The 18,876-nt window shown below is 38.2% G+C and overlaps 1 protein-coding gene across 3 annotated transcripts; it reads right to left on the bottom strand.

Annotated features, from left to right (window-relative positions):
• Nucleotides 1–4,159: 4,159 nt before the first annotated feature.
• Nucleotides 4,160–17,171, bottom strand: kcnj12b (potassium inwardly rectifying channel subfamily J member 12b). Of its 3 annotated transcripts, none has more exons than XM_046866865.1 (2): nt 16,695–17,171; nt 4,160–9,737 (listed from the first exon to the last, which is right to left on the bottom strand). In XM_046866865.1, the coding sequence occupies exon 2, from the start codon at nt 9,671–9,673 to the stop codon at nt 8,408–8,410; it is 1,266 nt and encodes a 421-aa protein (XP_046722821.1). In that variant the 5' UTR covers nt 9,674–9,737; nt 16,695–17,171; the 3' UTR covers nt 4,160–8,407. The 3 variants fall into 3 exon arrangements, with proteins under 3 accessions (XP_046722821.1, XP_046722819.1, XP_046722820.1); XM_046866863.1 differs by lacking the exon at nt 16,695–17,171 and adding an exon at nt 16,208–16,312 and having other exon boundaries at nt 4,160–9,756; XM_046866864.1 differs by having other exon boundaries at nt 4,161–9,756.
• Nucleotides 17,172–18,876: the final 1,705 nt, after the last annotated feature.

The following is an 18,876-nucleotide window of genomic DNA, read 5'->3' as shown; positions in this document are numbered from 1 at the left end:
TCTAAATGGCAGTTAACAAATGAAAACAGCTCTGTCTAACCTTATTTGGTTTGAGGGGGAGAAGAAAAAAAAGCCCAGCAGAAAATATAATCATGGTTCGAGCGAAAACAGAGATCCACGATTAGCTCTGTGATTGTCTCCAGGTCTACTGAGATGCTCAAGTAAAGTGAGCTAAGCTTTCAGTTCGTCTATGGATGTCAGTCTTTTATGTAAGTGGTCTCTACCTGGGTTGTGATTTTGTACGTCTAACCTCAATTTAGTCTAGCCAGAGGCTCATTTCTCTGTCGAGGACTCTGAAGCTCATACACTCACCCACAGCATTAAGAGCTTTCGGCTTTTTTGTGTTCATCAGAAAACAGCTTAGAGAAGGTCCTTCTTTCCTGACAGTGGATTTCTTCATTTTTTAGCTTTGTTTACTCCCATATTTACGTGGGTGTACTTGGAATTGTATAGTGAACACAGTAGTGATTTTAATAGGCAATGACAGGCCTACTGTTACTGTTGACAGCACCACTCTGCAGTATCTGCCTTTCCAATATGCACTATATGAACAAACTTTAGCTATCCTCAAACTGTTGTCACAATGTTAGCAGAAGAGGATTTCCTACAATATCTTAAAATGTTAATGTATTACCGTTTCCTTTCACTGTGACTAAAAAGACCAAACTTTTTCCTTCAAGACAATGGCAATGTGCACGATGCAAGCTCCACAGAGACATGCTTGGCCAAACTTGGAAAGGAAGACGAATTTAGAATGCTGACTGCACCAAAGGCCTACACAAACAACATCAGCGACCGGTATCCCTGATATTTTTGTGTCTGAATAAGATGAAATCCCCACAGCCATGCTCCAATATCTAGCAGGAAAGCCTTCCCAGATATAAAGCAGGACCTGGAATGGGATGTTCTACAAATACATATTGACATGATGGTCTGGTGTCTGCATCTACAAAAATGTAATGCATGTGTGGGAGTTTGGGAAAACAAAAAAAAGGTTTTCTATAATGAAAAAAATATTTTTTTTTGCACTAAAACTAGTTTTCATTTTGCATTTGTCCTTGACCAGAATTACAATGCAATACAGGTTTTAATGCCAAGTACACTGACACAGACAAAAACAAGAACTTTGTTAACAAATATTAATAGAAAATATGTATACCAAAGTACTGTCAAGTAATTTTATATACAAATATGTGCATAGTGCATAGAAATTTTGTTGTAATTAGAATTTAAATATATAGTATCAATAATTTATATATAAGTGAATTGTGTTTTAAAATTCTTTGTGTTCTATTATTTATTCTGTAAAGCTGCTTTGAGACAATTGTGACATTTGACATTAACATTGTGAAAAGTGCTATGGAAATAATAGAATAGAATAGAAAAGAATAGAACTGAACTGAACTAGAAAAAAAATAGGAGTGTATTTATAGAACCTGAATATGTTTACTGTGCTTCACATGGATCAGTTTCAGTGTTCGTCCTTGTCTTTTATGCCTTGCTCTTGACTCCAAATCCATAGAATGACACATCACCAACTTGCCATTTCCAAATTTCTATCTAATCTATTATTGGGAATAAACAAAATTATTACCAAATTGTCGAGAATTATAAGTTCACAACATGAAACGAGTTATCACATTTGATCAGCATGAGGTTAAATGTCACTCATGTCATGCTTGTCATCTCTTCACTTGAACGATTTCCATTATTTAAACTTTTGAACACTGTCTTCTGCACCCTATGGGTAAGTACTCTTCCCTAACTTGAGGATAGTCTTGATAACATTTTGACAGGCAGGATCTGACCACTGCATTGACGAGGCTTCTGTCACAAAGGTATTCGCCAACTTTTTCAAAGCAACTTGATGTTCTACATGTTCAAGTTCAAGTTCAAATTTTATTTGTCACATACACATACATACAGAGTACGACATGCGGTGAAATGCTTTGTACAACTGTCCAACGTTTAAGCATAAAACAAGGAATAGATTTTAAGGATAAAAAATAAAGTAGACAAATAAAAAAAGTGTAAACTATAGAAAATATAGAAAATATATGTATATATACATGAATCTGGATGGGGATGGATGAAAAATGGATGGATCATAAAGTGATTTAGTGTGATTGTCCTTAAAGTGTCCATGTGCAGTATGGTGTGGTATAAAGTGTATTATGGTGTGTATCAATTTATAAAGTGTATTAGACTCACTTGCATTTGTTAAAGGCTTCTATTACTATTTGATTTTTACGGGCAGACACCAAAACAGAATTAAAACATAACCTAAATAAAACTTTTTCATATAGACAATTCCATCAGTAATAAACTTTTACATAGTTTCTTAAAGTAGCAGCAGGAAAGTAAACAATTCAAAAAGATTCCACTACAAAAATCCATACAAACCATCAGCTGTTAATCCAAACCAAATCCCCACATGCAACATCCTTCTAAATTACAATTATATATTTTACAGTGTGCCATTTCTATTTTTTCAAACTAATAAATGAGGATATTTGCCTTCTTACATTATCATAAAATTACTTGTATGTTGTATTATCATTATATAATGTATTAAATGATTTGTTAACATACTCTGCAGAAAGTAGTGCTGCTCCTAAATAACAGGAAACACAATACGGATATTACATTAGAAGTGACGTGTCTGGTGTTCTGGAAAAATCTTGTCCCGGTATTGCACTGAATTTAGGAAAAAAATTGGATACTATTAAAAACCAAAAGAACACTTTTGGCTACTTGTAGTGCACGTGTTGGTGTTTGCTAATTAACAATAGGGACCATTAGGATATCATTAAGCATGTAAACTCCAGCGAGTTGGTTTCTACAATCATTTCTTAATGATACACACACACACATTGGATTTACTATTGGTAATAGTTTTGAGAGTTAAACATAGCACACTGTGATGTAAATAATAAGTGCTGAATTGTAAAGTTTAAATGACTCTGAACATGTAGGTGTGGAATGGTTATGTAAAAAAGAAAAATCAGGTCAGAAAAATTCCACCCTCATTGGAAAATTAAAATAAAAATACAAATAAATTAAATAAAAATTTTTAAATACTGTCTGTAACATTATAAGGGAAAAATGTGGAAAGAAATCTAAATCCATTCAATTGTCAGGGCAACTACAAAGCATGCTTCAGGTCACCCCACAGATTATTGGTTGGATTCAGTTAAGCAGTAAGTTAAAATTCCTTTTTTAGCTTCATCTTACCAGCAGACACCTGGATATTTTAAAGTTACTTGAGATTCCTTTAACTTGATAAGCCCCAGTTGAAGAAAAGCAGCCCTAAACCATATTACCACCATCATGCTACAGCATGGTCTTAACATTCTTTTGGCAACGTTTTTTTTTTCCCAAACATACAAGTGGAAATATGGAATTATTATACCTTTTTAAATTAGTCTCAAAGACCACAACACATTTTGTCACATGATTTCGAATGAGTAAGCTAAATTTCTTCCTTTCTTTTTTTGTGAGAAAGGGCTTCCTTCTAGCCTCCCTACCCCACAGACCCATCATATGAATATTCTGAGAGAGTAATTAGTACTTGTCAGATATTCCTGTAGCTTTGTTAATGTTGCAGTAGGTCTCTTGGCAGTCTCCCTGGCAAGTTTTTGTCTTGTCCTTTTATACATTTTGGAGAATTGTGATCTTGCTGATGTCACTGTGGTGCTCCTTTTCTCTCTATTTGTAAATGCTAGGCTTTATGGTATTCCATGGTTCTATTGAATGTTTTAGAAATACATTTATACCCTTCTCATGATCGATACATTTAAAAATAGTCTAATACCATGATCGCGTTGTAAGCTCTTTTGCAGATCGTTGCATTAAAAATCTAGAAAATGTGAAGGAAATGATACAGAATCAGATTTTGGGTTTAAACAAAATAATGTTGCTGATGGCCGTTGTATGAGAATTGTTTTAGAACATTTGATTGATTGATTTAATTTATCTATTGTGAATGTGCTTCTGAACATAGCATAGCCACATCCCCAAAAGAAAAACTTCTGACTCAGCACATACACTATATATACATATGAAGAAAATTGAAGTGGATTTAGACTCTCAAGGCAAACAAGTTATGTAACCATGTGAGAAACACACACACACACACACACACACACACACACACACACACACACACACACACACACATTTACAGACGTTAAAAGACCACAAATGCACCATTTTTTCTCAGGTTCACTATATCCTGTTTTAATTTCAGACGTCATTTTGCATCCAGTGTATTTTCAGAGGGCATTTTAAAATACAAAGGTAAATATGTACATTTTAAATCCTCATGGAAGACATCTATGACTTAAAAAAAAACAAACAAAAAAAAAAAAAACCCAGAGATGACCTACAACTTCATGCATTATATTATGCGAATCATGTATCCTTTGGATCAATTTGAACGTTTGTTTAAAATAATAATCTTTCGTCTTTTTTTTTACAATTATGCTTCACTTCTCTAAAATGCAGTATGACTTCCAGTGATAACTCTTAATCTTGTTTCTGTTTAACATCTTGCAGATTTTATTGTGGCTTTTAGATCATTTGTGTGTCAAAATGTCCATAGATATCAATTTGTATGCAATAGAAGAGTGTAGAATAAATAGGTAGTGACCAGTGGGCATGGGTATATGTAAGTCTAGAATCTAAGTGTGAGATGGATAGATTATGGAAATTGGGTGATAAAAAAAACCTCAAACTGTATCATCATCCTCTGCCATAAAGCGTAAATATCAAATTTTTCTATTATATGAATATGCATAGACATATAGTCCCTTTATAATCCACTGTGGTGACTTTGCTCTTTGAAATTGCTCTAAACCTTTATGTAATTTCTGTGGATGTACAGGCTTTGTGTCTGAGTGATTGTCTCTGTAGCAGCATTTGCAGAGTGGCTACTTTTCACAGGCTTTTACATTTGGTAATGTGTCTGTCTCTGATTCTGATTATGTTATTTTAAGGAGCATTTCACAGATGGTTGAACCGACCGACACACGACGGGAAAATGTCATGTGTAAATGTGTGGGGAAGAACACGAATAAACCTGAGCGTCAAGTTCTTTGTACAAATCCTCGTAACCTTTTCATTACCATATGCAGCCTTCGTCTGTTCAGGTTTGATCAGCAAAACGTTGGATATGAAAGTTTACTTTTATGGGACCAAAAAAGAAATAAGTGATCAGTCAGATATGAAACTTGTAAACAAAAAAAGCCTGATCAACGTGTGCATGTTGGACGTAGCACCTTTAGTGCATTCAATAAATTTTTTAATCCTACATTTTACTTTTCCTTCTAGCTTGAATGTTGAAACCAAAAATACCATTCAAAACTGTCACAGGTGCAAACCAAAGTGGGCGGATTCCTCAGCATGAGTGGGGTTAAAAAGAAAAAAATAACTTAACTCCTATATAAAAATAAATAAAAGTGTATTTAGCATTTGATTTATCTGTGCCATGGATGGCGTTGCTGTCTGACAACTCTGGGGTTCAATACTAGTTCTATCCTGAGCTCAGGTTACTGTCTGTGTGGAGCTTTGCGACTTCTTTCGATGTCTCTCTGAGTTTTTAGCAAGTTCTCTAGTTTCCTCTCACCTCCCAAAAACATGGCAGTAGGTGCTCAAGATGAACTGATGTCCTGTCTAAAGTGTATTTCTGCCTTGTGCCCAGTTTTCCTGAAATAAGCTCTAGGATTCCATAACAACCCTGACTGGGACAAATAATTGAAGAAATTAAGAAATTGGTCTTATGTAAATATTGTCTCGGGTTGTTTAACTAGAGGGTCAAAGTTTTAGCCATGATGTACTAATGGGATCGGAAGAAGAAAGACATGATAAGTCTTATGGAATGAATGTTGTAATATAAGTATATAATCACTTCAAGATACAAAATGTTCCTAGTAGCGAACCGATTTAAAAGTTGGTAAGAATGAACATAAGGCCTGGTGCTTCTCTGCCTTTGCGCTTTTCAGAGAACAAGCCTGGTTTGTAATCCGTCTCTGCAAGACGTTTAATTTATTAAAATTATCTTACATAATGCCTTCTTTATTTAATCAGGCGCACTTGCTTTCTCCCACAGAGAGAAGTGATGGATGGGGTGAGTGGGTGAACTCTGTGCTCATTTATTTCTCCTTTGTGTCACGAGTAGTTGCTGTAGTTCACGGCCCTCCCCGATCTTTGTCTCATTTTTTAAAAGAGAATGAGGTATCTGGGAGATCATCATCATCATTATCATCTTCATCATCATCATCGTCATCGTCATCACGCTCTGCAATAATAGCTGCAATAGTCGGGAGTGTGTGGGACTGTGTTACTAATAACCCTTCCAGAAGTTGACTAATCACATGGTTCTCGTGTGAAAATGACACGTGTGTGAAAGTTACTCGCTTTATGTATCGTGTTCACACATTTTTCACATTTGGATTTTACCAAGTACTGTTTATTTATTTATTTAATTGTATTTTTTCATGTGATTTTTTTTTCATGTGATTTTTTTATGATTCCTTCATTTTCGATGTGATTTTTCTTAAACAATTCATGTGTGCTGTTTTATTACAATATCATTTTCAGATATCATTAAAAATGATTCACGTGCGATTTTCTTCGAGAGAGTTGCATGAGTTTGTTGTTTTATTTATTTCCACATGTGATTTCATAAGCATTTACGTGTGATTTTGCCACATCATTTGTATTTTTGCATATGATTCCTGTAAGCGATTCACATGTTTTTTAATGAATATTATTTTTCAAATTCGACTCCGCCCCCAACATTTTCGTATTTTCATGTTCTTTAGTGATTCACATGTGATATTCATATGCATGTGTGATTTTCTTTTTTTACTTGACCTGTGGTCACATTATTCACATGCATACTTGAATCAGTTGAAATGCACCGTCACATGTTTCACTATATAGTCATGTGTGAGTGCACAATATGATCATGAGTGGGAAAAAAATATAGGGTTTTTTTTTCTCATAAGGGAACCTTCAGAGAATATGTAAATATGTTGTCTGAATGTTTTACACATTTCAGATATTCCACAATCCTCCAGTTTGACAGGTTCAACACTCAGATGTAGACTTTTAAGCATATCATCATCATCATCGTCGTCATCATCATTGACATTCTCACCACTCAGAAGAAGTGTAATGCTTCATATTGCACTGTGCCCTTATGCACAAATAAGCCTTTAACCAATGAGACCTGCTCATGGTCTTTAAGGCTTGGTTAATACCTCAGAGTTGCAAAATGTAGATATTTATAACCCAGATTGATTTGGTTTTAATTTCAGGAGTATGTATATGTTACCCTGATGTTTTTTTTTTTTCAGATATTGTTATTTTTAATTATTGTGCAAGCAGCCTCCAATAAAGCTTGAAGCTCAAAACGCATCCAGCATAGTGTTCAAACTACAGAAATAATAAAAATCCTGCTCAATCATTTGCACTATATCATAATTTATGTGCAGTCAAACAGTCCTACTGTAAAGTAACAAACTTGTATCGATATTTTTCCTCTGTGCAAGAGAGTGCATCCTGAGCATGAACGGGTGTGTAGTCAGATGTGTTGCCTGTGTGTGGAGGATAAATTGTTCCTAGAAAAATGATGACCTTTAAAACGCACACACACACACAATGATTAATATACACACATCTGAAGATATAAGACACTACATTTTCTAACTATCTGCTAGCCTGGGTGCCATCTTGTTGTTTTTTTAAATAATAGCAATTCAGTTTTTTCTTGGGATGGAAAAAAATTTATTTAAAAAACACCGGAATTAATAATATTGGTAAGTGTCTGTAGTGCTACAACATACAAATGTTTGTATGTATGTTGTAGCATTTCAACATATATACTGTATATAAGAAAAAAACAGTGATCTGAAAGCTGATCTAAAGAGCTAACCTTATTGCTTTGAGTCAAATGAAACAAAATGGATCGCTGTTATTTACTGTGCTGATGAGTGTTTGTCAAATCTATATTTCCAGGGTTCAAGTAAAAAATAAAAAAGCCAAGAAAAGGTATCACCTGTACCTATAAGATGAACGTCTGACCAAATTTGGCACCCAGGATAGCTTGGTATTGCATTATGATATCACTTAAAGCTATCACTGCAAAACTACAGCATAAAACGAGGAATCCTATTTCAAGTTTGTTTTTCCTACAGGAAGGCCATCCAGCAACAGTCATGAACATAACATCACCTGCCCCTTGACTACACCATGGCGCTAGGTCAGCAGGGTGAGTGGTTCGTATTGGCACTTGCTTTGCTTTGTCTCTGTCAGTTCGAGCCAAAACTAAAGGGTACAGACTGGGGCTACGTTCAAATAAAATTCTCTAGAGGTGAATGCCAATGGTTAGTCAGGTCAGAGATCATATCTCTGACTCTTTATGGTGCGATCTCTGGTCAGAGTTTAGGCTGGCAGACAAGGTTTCCATCTCAGTCCCCAAAATCCCCCTAATACCATCCTCCTCCTCGTCCTCCTGGCAGAATGCCAACTCGTTCTCGTAGCAGAAGTTAGCAGCGGAGTGCAATGATTTGCTATCCTCAATGTCTTTGGCACTGCAACGTGGTGTGGAGGGCACCTCGTAAGTCTTGTGGAAGTGCGTAAAGTCTACTTTGTAATGGTTTTTCTCCTCAAACACAACCGGCTCAAAGCGATGCCCCCACAAGATTTCGCTGGACAGGTAAGAGCTGCGCACCTGAGCCGTCATCGCCGTGGCCTCGACCATGCCCTCGAGGATCACAACAATCTCAAAGTCTTCACTGGCCAGGTCCTGTTTACTGATTCCAAACAGCGGGCTCTCCTCGTTTATCTCATGGATGATGGTCAGAGGAGAAACAAGGAAGATGCGGTCGGTGCCTTGGTCATAGCCAACATTAATGTCGATCTGGTCAATTGGGATGTACTCGCCTTCTTCTGTCACTCTTGGCTTGATCAGTTGTGCCCTTACATGAGCCTCGACAATGTGACTTTTGCGCAAGTTTCCTACACGCCACATCAAGCAAAGCTTTCCATCGCGCAAAGCTATGACGGCGTTGTGTGAAAACAGCAATGTCTGCGCACGCTTTTTGGGCCGGGCCATTTTGGCCATGATGGCACCAATCATGAAAGCGTCAATGATGCAACCCAAAATAGACTGCACAACAACCATTAAGACAGCAAGCGGGCATTCTTCTGTCACACAGCGGAAGCCGTAACCAATTGTGGTCTGGGTCTCGACTGAGAACAGGAAGGCTGCCACAAAACTGTTGACCTGCATGATGCAGGGTGTAAAGTCTTCACTGGAGGTTCTGTCAAAGTCACCGTGTACAAGGGCAATGAGCCAAAAGATAAAACCAAACGCCAGCCAGGACAAAATGAAAGCAAGAGAGAAGAGAAAAAACATCCAGCGCCAACGGATGTCCACGCAGGTCGTAAAGATGTCAGCCAAGTAGCGCTGCGATTGCTCTTCCATGTGCGAGAAGTTGACGTTACACTGTCCGGTTTTGTTAACAAAGCGGACGCGTGGTTTCCGCCGCGTCTGGATCTTACCATTTCCAAAGCCATTTCCGAGGGCAGGCATGTTGCCGTGGCGTTGAATGTCCTCCTCCCAGGATGACACAACGTTGTAGCGAGGGGTTGTTCCCACACTCATGCCACTTGGCCCAGTCAGGATAGCCAGTGGTTCGGATTGCAGGCCTCTGTCTCTCCACCAGTCACTGCACAAGGTACAAAGACCTGAGATAAAACAACAAGTGACAGCAGTCATTTAAGCATCCTAATTACAATTGTACAATTTTTAAACTTATGTGTCCATAGCCAGAGAATGTGATGGATTTTAACTACCCTATGATTCAGATTCAGATTGTAGAGTACAAAGAATTCTGTTTTAATTTCTCAGCTGAATATGCACAAATCTCAACAATCACACTCCAAAATCTATTGGAACATCTTCCCAGAAGAGAGGAGAATATTATAACAGTAAATGGGGAATGCATGTGGAATGGGATGTTTTAAAAGCAAATCTTATGGTCAGGTGTCCTTTAGTTCAAGGAATATTCACAACAACAACAACAAAAAATCTAACTCCAATACCAGTTACTAATGGTAAAGTTACTTTTACCAAGTAACCAAGCAACAAGGAAAAACAGTAACTAAGGCTTGAATTGAACATAAAAGTGAACATAAATTAAAAACAAAAAACAGTTGAAATGCTAACAAAATCTTTATTATTTTGAATAATTTAATTTAATTAATTTAATTAATATTACAAATGCACTTTTTTTGCAGCCAAACAGAGAACGAAGGAATTACAACGTAAGAGATTTCCTGAAAGGGTTTTCTGTAGTGTAATAATCCTACACTGCAATTTCAGCAGTGATTTAAATAAAAGGAAGGAAGTCTAATATATTCATGTGAAAGTAATTCACACGAATCACTTAGCTTTTAATTGTTTTGCTATTTTTAAAAGCTAATTTAATCTTTGAGACTTCGGCATGTATATTTATACACACACGCGCACATACACACGCATGCACACTTTCATCACCTCATATAAAACTAAATTAAGACTTAAATGGAAGTGATGAAAGCAGATTTTTAGTGAAGTGTTAATGATGTGTTACTCTGGGATTGTGTGCGCAGGCCGAGTATGTATTTCCGTGTGGCTGCTATAAACGCGCGTGTGTGTGTGTTTGCACCGCAGCAGATGTAACTAATTAAAATTAGCTTGGTTTCACACGTTTTCTGCGAAAAACTTGAATCCGCACTTTGTGCAGAGGCGCGTACAACTGTCAGCTCCTGCAAGACTCAGGAAGGATTAAACTAGCTCCCCTGCTCTTTAGCATAGCGCATCAATACTATACATTTTCCTATGAATATCATTATGTGTTTGATTGTTTGTTTTGTGGTGCAGTGTCATTTTCTTTCCGAGTCCTGTTTTGGAAGCTGCCCATGGGGTCCGGATTTAGGCACCAAGTCCCTGCCTGACTCAACTGATCTGCCTTTCTAATAATAGATGCCTATCCCAAGGAGGCTAGAGACATACACACACGTCTTCGCAAGGGTCTGGGTGACATACTGTACTCATGCCAGAGGCTTCGGCATACAAACTGAGGTGTTGCTATATCAGTGAGTGTGAATATCTGCGGAGCCTTAGATCGAACCAATGCGGTAATGAGGAAAAAACACACCATATCATTTCCTCCATGCACACATGCACCCATACACATCCACTTGTGCACACGCACACACACACACACACACACACAAAATATACATGAATGCACATGGCTTCATCCTTACAGTGCAAAGGAATAAAGGCATCAGATTAAGAAACGGAGGGATATAGAGGTTACCATGGAAACCGGTCTGGTAGAGGTAGTGTGTGCATGTGAGTGTTTGAGGGGTGACTGCCGGCTTAATGCAGTGGTATTTTAGTCATCCTCCAGGTGGCCAATCACTCAGAGCGAGTGGGAGAGAGAGAGAGAGAGAGAGAGAGAGAGAGAGAGAGAGAGAAAGAGACATGGATTTGATGTGATACCGGTCAAAGAGAAGTGAGAGGCAAAGTCGAGTTTTTGGTGCCGGAGGGAGAAACACCTGTTACTGCAGTGAAGCTGGCGTGGCCACCGCTTCCCCACAGAGATGCAAGGTATCGTGGCTGAGTGCTCCTTGTGTCCTGAAAGAACAGCTCGCTCTCTCACCGCAGTCCAGGATTCAGTACTTCCCTTCAAACATGCTGCTCTGCGCTACTCCTGCTGCTTCATAGAGATGTTTTCCCAACCTAATCCCTGTCTGTGTATTTGTTTTAAGTGTAATTACCACTGACCAGACCAAGTTTCCCTGTACTGAGAAAAGACTCACAAATAAATCAATTCAATCTAATTAATGTCTGCTGTTGAAATTTCTAATTTAAGCTGTTATTTTCTTCTCAAATCTGTTTTTATATAGTTTGAGCCAACATTGTACACGAACCTTGAATGTGAATAATGCTCGACTAGACACTTCACATTTAATTCATTTAATCTTTTACATTTAATCCTTATAATAACTAAAATCATAACTGATAACTTGACTACATGCATTTTTTTTGCAATTTGAGGCACTCTGGGTAGTTATCGCAAGTTACTTTTATATCAATTAACGGGACACCAGCAATACGAGAATTTAGTTCAGTTACATTTGATCTGTATGGTGCTTTTAACAATGGCCCTTCTTTCAAAGCAGCTTTACAGGAATAAATAGAATGCAAAAGGTTTTTTTTGCATCAGAAATTGCTATCCATATGTTTATCCATAATATGCAAGCCAGAGACAATGTCCAACTCCCTGAGATAGTTTAAGGAAAGAAACCTTCAGATAAACCAGACCTAAAAAGTAACCCATACCTATTTATTTTATGTATTCTGGGCAACTCAAGAACTTTAAGGATGGATTTGCACTGTAATTATTATCAATAATCAATGTTTGTGGATTTTGAGAAAGCGTACGACAGAGTGCCAAGAGAGGAGTTGTGGTATTGTATGAGAAAGTCAGGTGTGGCAGAGAAGTATGTGAGGGTGGTGCAGGACAAGTATGAGGACGGTGTGACAGCAGTAAAGTGTGCATTAAGAATGACAGACTGGTTCAGGGTGAAGGTTGGACTGCATCAAGGATCGGCTCTGAGCTCTTTCCTGTTTGCAGTGGTGATCGACAGGTTGACGGACGAGGTCAGACAGGGTTCTTCGTGGACTATGATGTTTGCAGATGATATTGTTATTTGTGGTGAGAGTAGAGAGCAGGTTGAGAAGAGCCTGGAGAGGTGGAGGTACACGCTGGAGAGAAGGGGAATGAAAGTCAGTAGGAGTAAGACAGAGTACATGTGTGTGAATGAGAGGGAGGGCAGTGCAGTGAGAAGAGGTGATGAAGGTGGATGAATTTAAGTACAGTACCTGGGGTCAACAGTGCAAAGTAATGTAGAGAGTGTTAGAGAAGTGAAGAAAAGAGCACAGGCAGGGTGGAGTGGGTGGAGAAGAGTGGTAGGAGTGATTTGTGATAGAAGAGTATCTGCAAGAGTGAAAGGCAAAGTTTACAGGACTGTGGTGAGACCTGCGATGTTGTATGGTTTAGAGACAGTGGCATCGACTAAAAGACAGGAGGCGGAACTGGAGGTGGCAGAGCTGAAGATGCTGCAATTTTCATTAGGAGAATGCTGAGGATGGAGCCACCAGGAAGGAGGAAAAGAAAAAAGACCAAAGAGGAGGTTTATGGATGTGGTGAGGGAAGACATGCAGGTAGTTGGTTTGAAAGAGACAGATGTAGAGGACAGAGTAGTATGGAGACAGATGATTTGCTGTGGTGACCCCTAACGAGAGCAGGCAAAAGAAGAAGAAGAAAAATCTTATACATTCTTTTATACAACTTTATAACTCCTTATTTCTCTGTAAAGCTGCATTGAGACGTGTTTGGGATACACCGAATGCTGTCCTTTCATTAGAGTTCCATCATTGTTGAGGTTATTAACTGTTAACTGATGGACATTTGAATGAAAAGATTTGTTCATGACAATTGTAGTTCCATGAAATTATGACAAACCGTTCACACTAATTACACTGCAAATCCATCCTCATGGTTCTTGAATTTAACCTTCCACAGTATTGATCTTGGAATGGATCTTTATTTCAAGTTAAAGTTTTTTTCTATAGTGCTTTTTACAATGGACATTGTCTCGAAGCAGTTTTGGCTGTTCATAAGAAAAAATTAAGGTTACAGTTAAGGTTAAGAACGAGGTTTGGAATGCTGTTTGGTGCAACCTTGTATCTAAACAAATGGTCCTTCAATTTAGATTTTTTTTGTAATTTGACTCTCTTTGGAGGGTGGTTTGGTGGTTAGCATGCCAGAGAAGGTGAAACTGAGTCACTTTTGTTTAGGTGGAAACTGAGTCACTTCTGTTGTTTGTCATGATGGGTTTATCCCTCAAACAGGATGATGAAGAGAGTTAGAAGTTTATGTATCTATCTATCTGCATATAGTCTGTCTGTCTGCATATATATATATATATATATATATATATATATATATATATATATATATGTATATATGTTTGTATGCATGTATGTATAAATATATAGACAGACAGACTTTTCAGAGATTGATTTACCTAATTGAGGGGCAGCATGTACATAGGTCCATTAATTTCAGAAATGGGAAAGATACCATCACAAGCACTAAAAGACATCCTCTGAAGCAGGATTCATGCTACCCTATGATCACAAGAAGACAGGAAAGGGTTGAAAGGTTGACAGAGGTCATATTTTACATATCAAATTGGGCTTGTTTCATAAGATTTTAATATCTTGTTTAACAACAAACAATTGAAGAAAGTATTGCAATCAAAATGCAGACAGTGTGCCTATGATGTACAAAACCATTGTAGTATAATACAAAGATTTGGAGAGGGATAAAGGGACTGGATTTTGGTATGAATAATGTCTAAGGTCTAGTGGTTAAGACACAGCGCTCCCACCGCTGCGACCCGGGTTCGATTCCCGGTCAGGGAACCATCCCCAGCCACTCTCAGTGCCGGTCCCAAGCCCGGATAAATTGGGGAGGGTTGCGTTAGGAAGGGCATCCAGCGTAAAACATGTGCCAAATCAAACGTGCGGAGGATCCGCTGTGGCGACCCCTAACGGGAGAAGCCGAAAGAAAGTTTTAATGTCTAAAGACCAGAAATGCGTGGCAACTACGGTGACCTTGTAGTCTTTTTCTAAAATTTTTTGACTAGTTTGACATTTTTCATGAGCTTTTTTATATGCACCCAAGCTGGAAATTTTGCTGAAACGTACCAAGCACAAGCGCTGACTTAAACTCAGTTGAGCAAGGATTCATCCCTCATACATAACTTTTAACTCCTTTAGTCTAAACCCTCACTAGAATATCGAATAGGTAATATGCCGTTTAGTTTGAGGTTATGTTGTTTTTCTTGTTGTCTAGCCCTTAATGTATGCTTAATTATTTGTTTCTTTTCTCAATACAGATAGCTGACTTTATTGTCTTCACTCAATTGTGCATACACTACCTAGAAATATCTAGATACATCTAGAAATGCTTGAAATGTTTAATTAGCCTCATGAGCTTGTTAACACCCTCTAAGTTTTAAAGTAACAAATGTGTTTGCGTTTCTTTTTTTAGGGCCTGTAATAGAATCCACTTCTGTAGTACCTTCTATTAGGACATTGCTAGATTACATGGCAGGAAAAGTTCATTGAAAATAATGAAAGTGATTATAAAGCATAGACTTCCCAGTACATTGAACAGGCTCCTGGAAAAGTAAGCATTTGAGATCTCTGGTCAGGTGTAGATTTGATCAGCCGAAGAAGGCTTTAATATGGCTCCTTTCTGAGAATCGAGTCAAGCTCCGAGCCGTGGCACTCAGATCCGAAACTCTGAGACGCAGCTTTGAAAATTCCATTATGTGTACTTCTGAGTGGCTACTTGATTGATGAGAATCAGTACAAATGGAATTGTCTGAAGTCAGAGCAATTTTTAGACACTGACGTGAAGAGGAAAAGCGACTCTTGCCAAATAGCCTGTTCACCCCAGACATCACCCCCTATCTCACTTTGTCAATTTGCCTGATGAAATGGTACTGAATGAAAGCGACAGCTGTCATTTTAATATTCTCTTTCTGTGGAGCCGTGCTGCTCCCCTAGTGCCCCGGAGATGGGACAAGACAAGGAAATGATGAACAGAAATGTAAATCGGGACAGGTAACTCAAAGAAATGACTCGGCTGACTGGAAACCAAATCTTATTAGGGGAGCGAGCTTAAGCTAGGACACGAGCGTGAGCACATCTTGCTCAATTAGTCCGGTTTAATCAACTTCACAAGGGCCGACTAATAACATTTTCACCATATGCGCTGTGCTGTAAAAGGATCACAAGCTGCATGGGGGTGACTTAGAATAATAGCTGCAGAGTATGATCTGATTTTAACACATCTGAAAAAAAAGAGGTCTTAGATCCAGAGGCTTTTGGATGCTTAAACATGCAATACATAGACTTTGACTGTAATTGTGATAATTCTGTTGTTTGGAAGCTCGTTCACCATGCTTTGTGGCCTTATTTATTATATCATCACAAATTACGTAATAATTTTTTGGTAGAGGTAAAATAAGCATGACTCGTTTCAACAGAGCCGGTTGTGTCACTCACAGGGGAGGGAGGGGTTTGGTGAGAACGCCGAATGCCCAAGCAGACGATCAACACGCACCAGGAGATTTCTCATACGGTACATGTTGCATGTCGAGCTTTTACATGATCTTCAGTTGCTTCATATCAGTTATTAGTCTCAAAACATATTATTTAAGAACTGATATGGATTTAGTAACTACAGAAAATATAATTGGACAGGTGTTTAGTTGTTTAGTGAGGACTCTCTGGGGCTGCTGACAGGTTAATGAGTGTGCGCGCACACACACACACACACACACACACACATGCACACACATAGAAACAGTGTGTACCAAACTGCATGTCACCTTCCTAACTCATCATACTCTGATCACACACACCACACACACACTGTATTTGGCTACAGGTTGCCAAAATGTTTCTAATTCAGAACACAATGAGCAAATTATGTAATTAATAATAATAATAATAATAATAATATTAATAATAATAATAATAGTTTGCTTACCTTTTCTTTAATGTATATGTGTCCAGCCAATAAAGAAAGACTAAAATGTTCTTGCTTCCTTTCTTTCTCTCTCTGTCTCTGCCTCTACTCAAGTCAAAGCATTATTTAACTCCCCGGGTTCCTTATGGGTTCCTCTGTGAGTAGAACCACTTCTCCAAACTGAAGCGGCTCCTGTCATAGTCCTGCAAGGTCCTCATCGTCAACAGTACCTGCACCATGCACACGCTCACTCACACACACACACACACACACACGCCGTGTGTGCCTCACAAACCTGCCAGCAGGAAAAAGCTGTTTTTTTGCTGGAGGGGGTGCAGATAAATGGCTTTAAAGCTCTGGAAATGTTCCTTTAATGTTCCTTCAATGTTGTGCTCATTTCCCTTGCCACTAATGCACTGTAAAGCTGTGATGAGGCTCCTTGTGTTCTCCAGTGTTACAGTGCAACCAGTGATTCCCCCTCCCGCCTGCTATCTGATCTAACGCTTCGTGTGGGGTTTTTTTTTCACAACCTCTCTCTCTCTCTCTCTCTCTCTCTCTCTCTCTCTTTTGCCTCCCCTCCTCTCACCCTTTTCCTCTCTCTCTCTCTCTCTCTCTCTCTCTCTCTCTGTCTCTCTGAACTTGGCATTTGCAGAGCCCAGTCATACACAGGAGCTGCTGCCTCATATAAAAATCATGACTTTTTTTATATGTGGCTTAACAGTAATATGCACAAGTTCTCGGTTACATACACACGATAAAGCTTTCTTATAATTTCTGTTTAAATGTACTATCTCTGTGTGTGTGTGTGTGTGTGTGTGTGTGCGTGTGTGTGTGTGTGTGTGTGTGTTTGAGGTGTTCCCCTTTGAACAATCTACAAACACATACCATAAAGACCAATGACAGATCGAGGACATTTTACATGCATGCACACAGGCTAATCATTCATGCCTGGGCACACGATCTAATTACCCTATGTATGATTGTGTGTGTGTGTGTGTGTGTGTGTGTGTGTGTGTGTGTGTGTGTGTGTGTGTGTGTGGAGAGAGAGAGAGAGAGAGAGAGAGAGAGAGAGAGAGAGAGAGAGAGAGAGTATGAGATTGTTCTGACATACACAAACTTTTCCTTCTCATGTGCTGCAGGTTCTCATGGGACATTATTTTAAAGTCTTAACATAGACATAAAGCACATACGCAGACACACACAGAGACACACATTCAGCTTTACTCAGCACTTTACTTTTTTACTTGGATTCGGCTCTCGAGAATGTTGACTAGAGCTGCAGAAATGGCTGAGGCTGATACTCTTTCAGGTAGTCTGGCTCGCTATGTTTGGAAGAACAGGTTACAGAAGAACATGTTATCGAACAGCAAACTCTGAACTCCGTCGTGTTGTGAAACACTAGATTACACATATGTTGAACCCAGCAGCTACATGTTTACTACATGTCTGGTGTGTGTTTCAACTAATAGAACATAACACCCCACACCACGGTGCTGTGGAATTTCTCGAATGAAAGCCACTGATAAATTTTCTACCACAGCAGCTCTGGCAGTTGTTTTGGCTGCGAGGCAAATCCTAGGTTTATATTAATGTGCTGGTTCTAACACATTATGGTTTCTATAGAAACAGCTACTTGTACCCTGTACAAGGCTCGGCCTAATCGTGTCAAAATTCTAAAAATAAACAGATTTACTAATTTGAGGTTATTTAAGTAAAACCTTCTGTATTATAGAACAATATACAAAATTTACATATATATATAATATATTGAAATAATATATTGATCTCCAAATGTCAGAGCTTTGTAACAGTAAAGCTCTAAATCTTCCAAACATATAAGAATTTTCTTGTTTTGTTGAAACCTATTGAAAATAAAAGAGAAGTTGGTTTGGTAGCTGCTATATAGCAAGTGATAAGAAGAATGAATTTTGGAGCTTTTCCACAACATTGTCTAGGTTGTATCTATACTTTCTTTTAAAAATAAGAATTAGCACTAAATATAAATTGCCAAACTATAAGAGGAATAAAAAAATAAAAAATCTGATCAATATTGTAGTGGTCATGAAAATAAACCTATATTTTATCCTTAAAAAGGAAACAATATTGATCGAGAAGCTGCCCTGAGGCAGTTATAATGTCAAAAATAGAGCAAAAAATGTATTGTTTATTAAAATATTTATTTGATATGGATTTACAATGAAAC

The sequence above is a fragment of the Silurus meridionalis genome, chromosome 14, assembly GCF_014805685.1.
Source record: "Silurus meridionalis isolate SWU-2019-XX chromosome 14, ASM1480568v1, whole genome shotgun sequence".
NCBI lineage: Eukaryota > Metazoa > Chordata > Actinopteri > Siluriformes > Siluridae > Silurus > Silurus meridionalis.
Note: the sequence above shows the minus strand (reverse complement) of the source record. Positions and strands in the feature narration are given on the sequence as shown.

What these genes read in the sequence shown, in the direction of transcription:
- kcnj12b (XM_046866863.1), bottom strand. Translation starts at nt 16,289, where the DNA reads ATGTACCGTATGAGAAATCTCCTGGTGCGTGTTGATCGTCTGCTTGGG. An exon ending in ACCAAACCCCTCCCTCCCCT is followed by an intron (nt 9,757 to 16,207) that starts GTGAGTGACACA and finishes GTTTTATCTCAG; the next exon opens with GTCTTTGTACCTTGTGCAGT.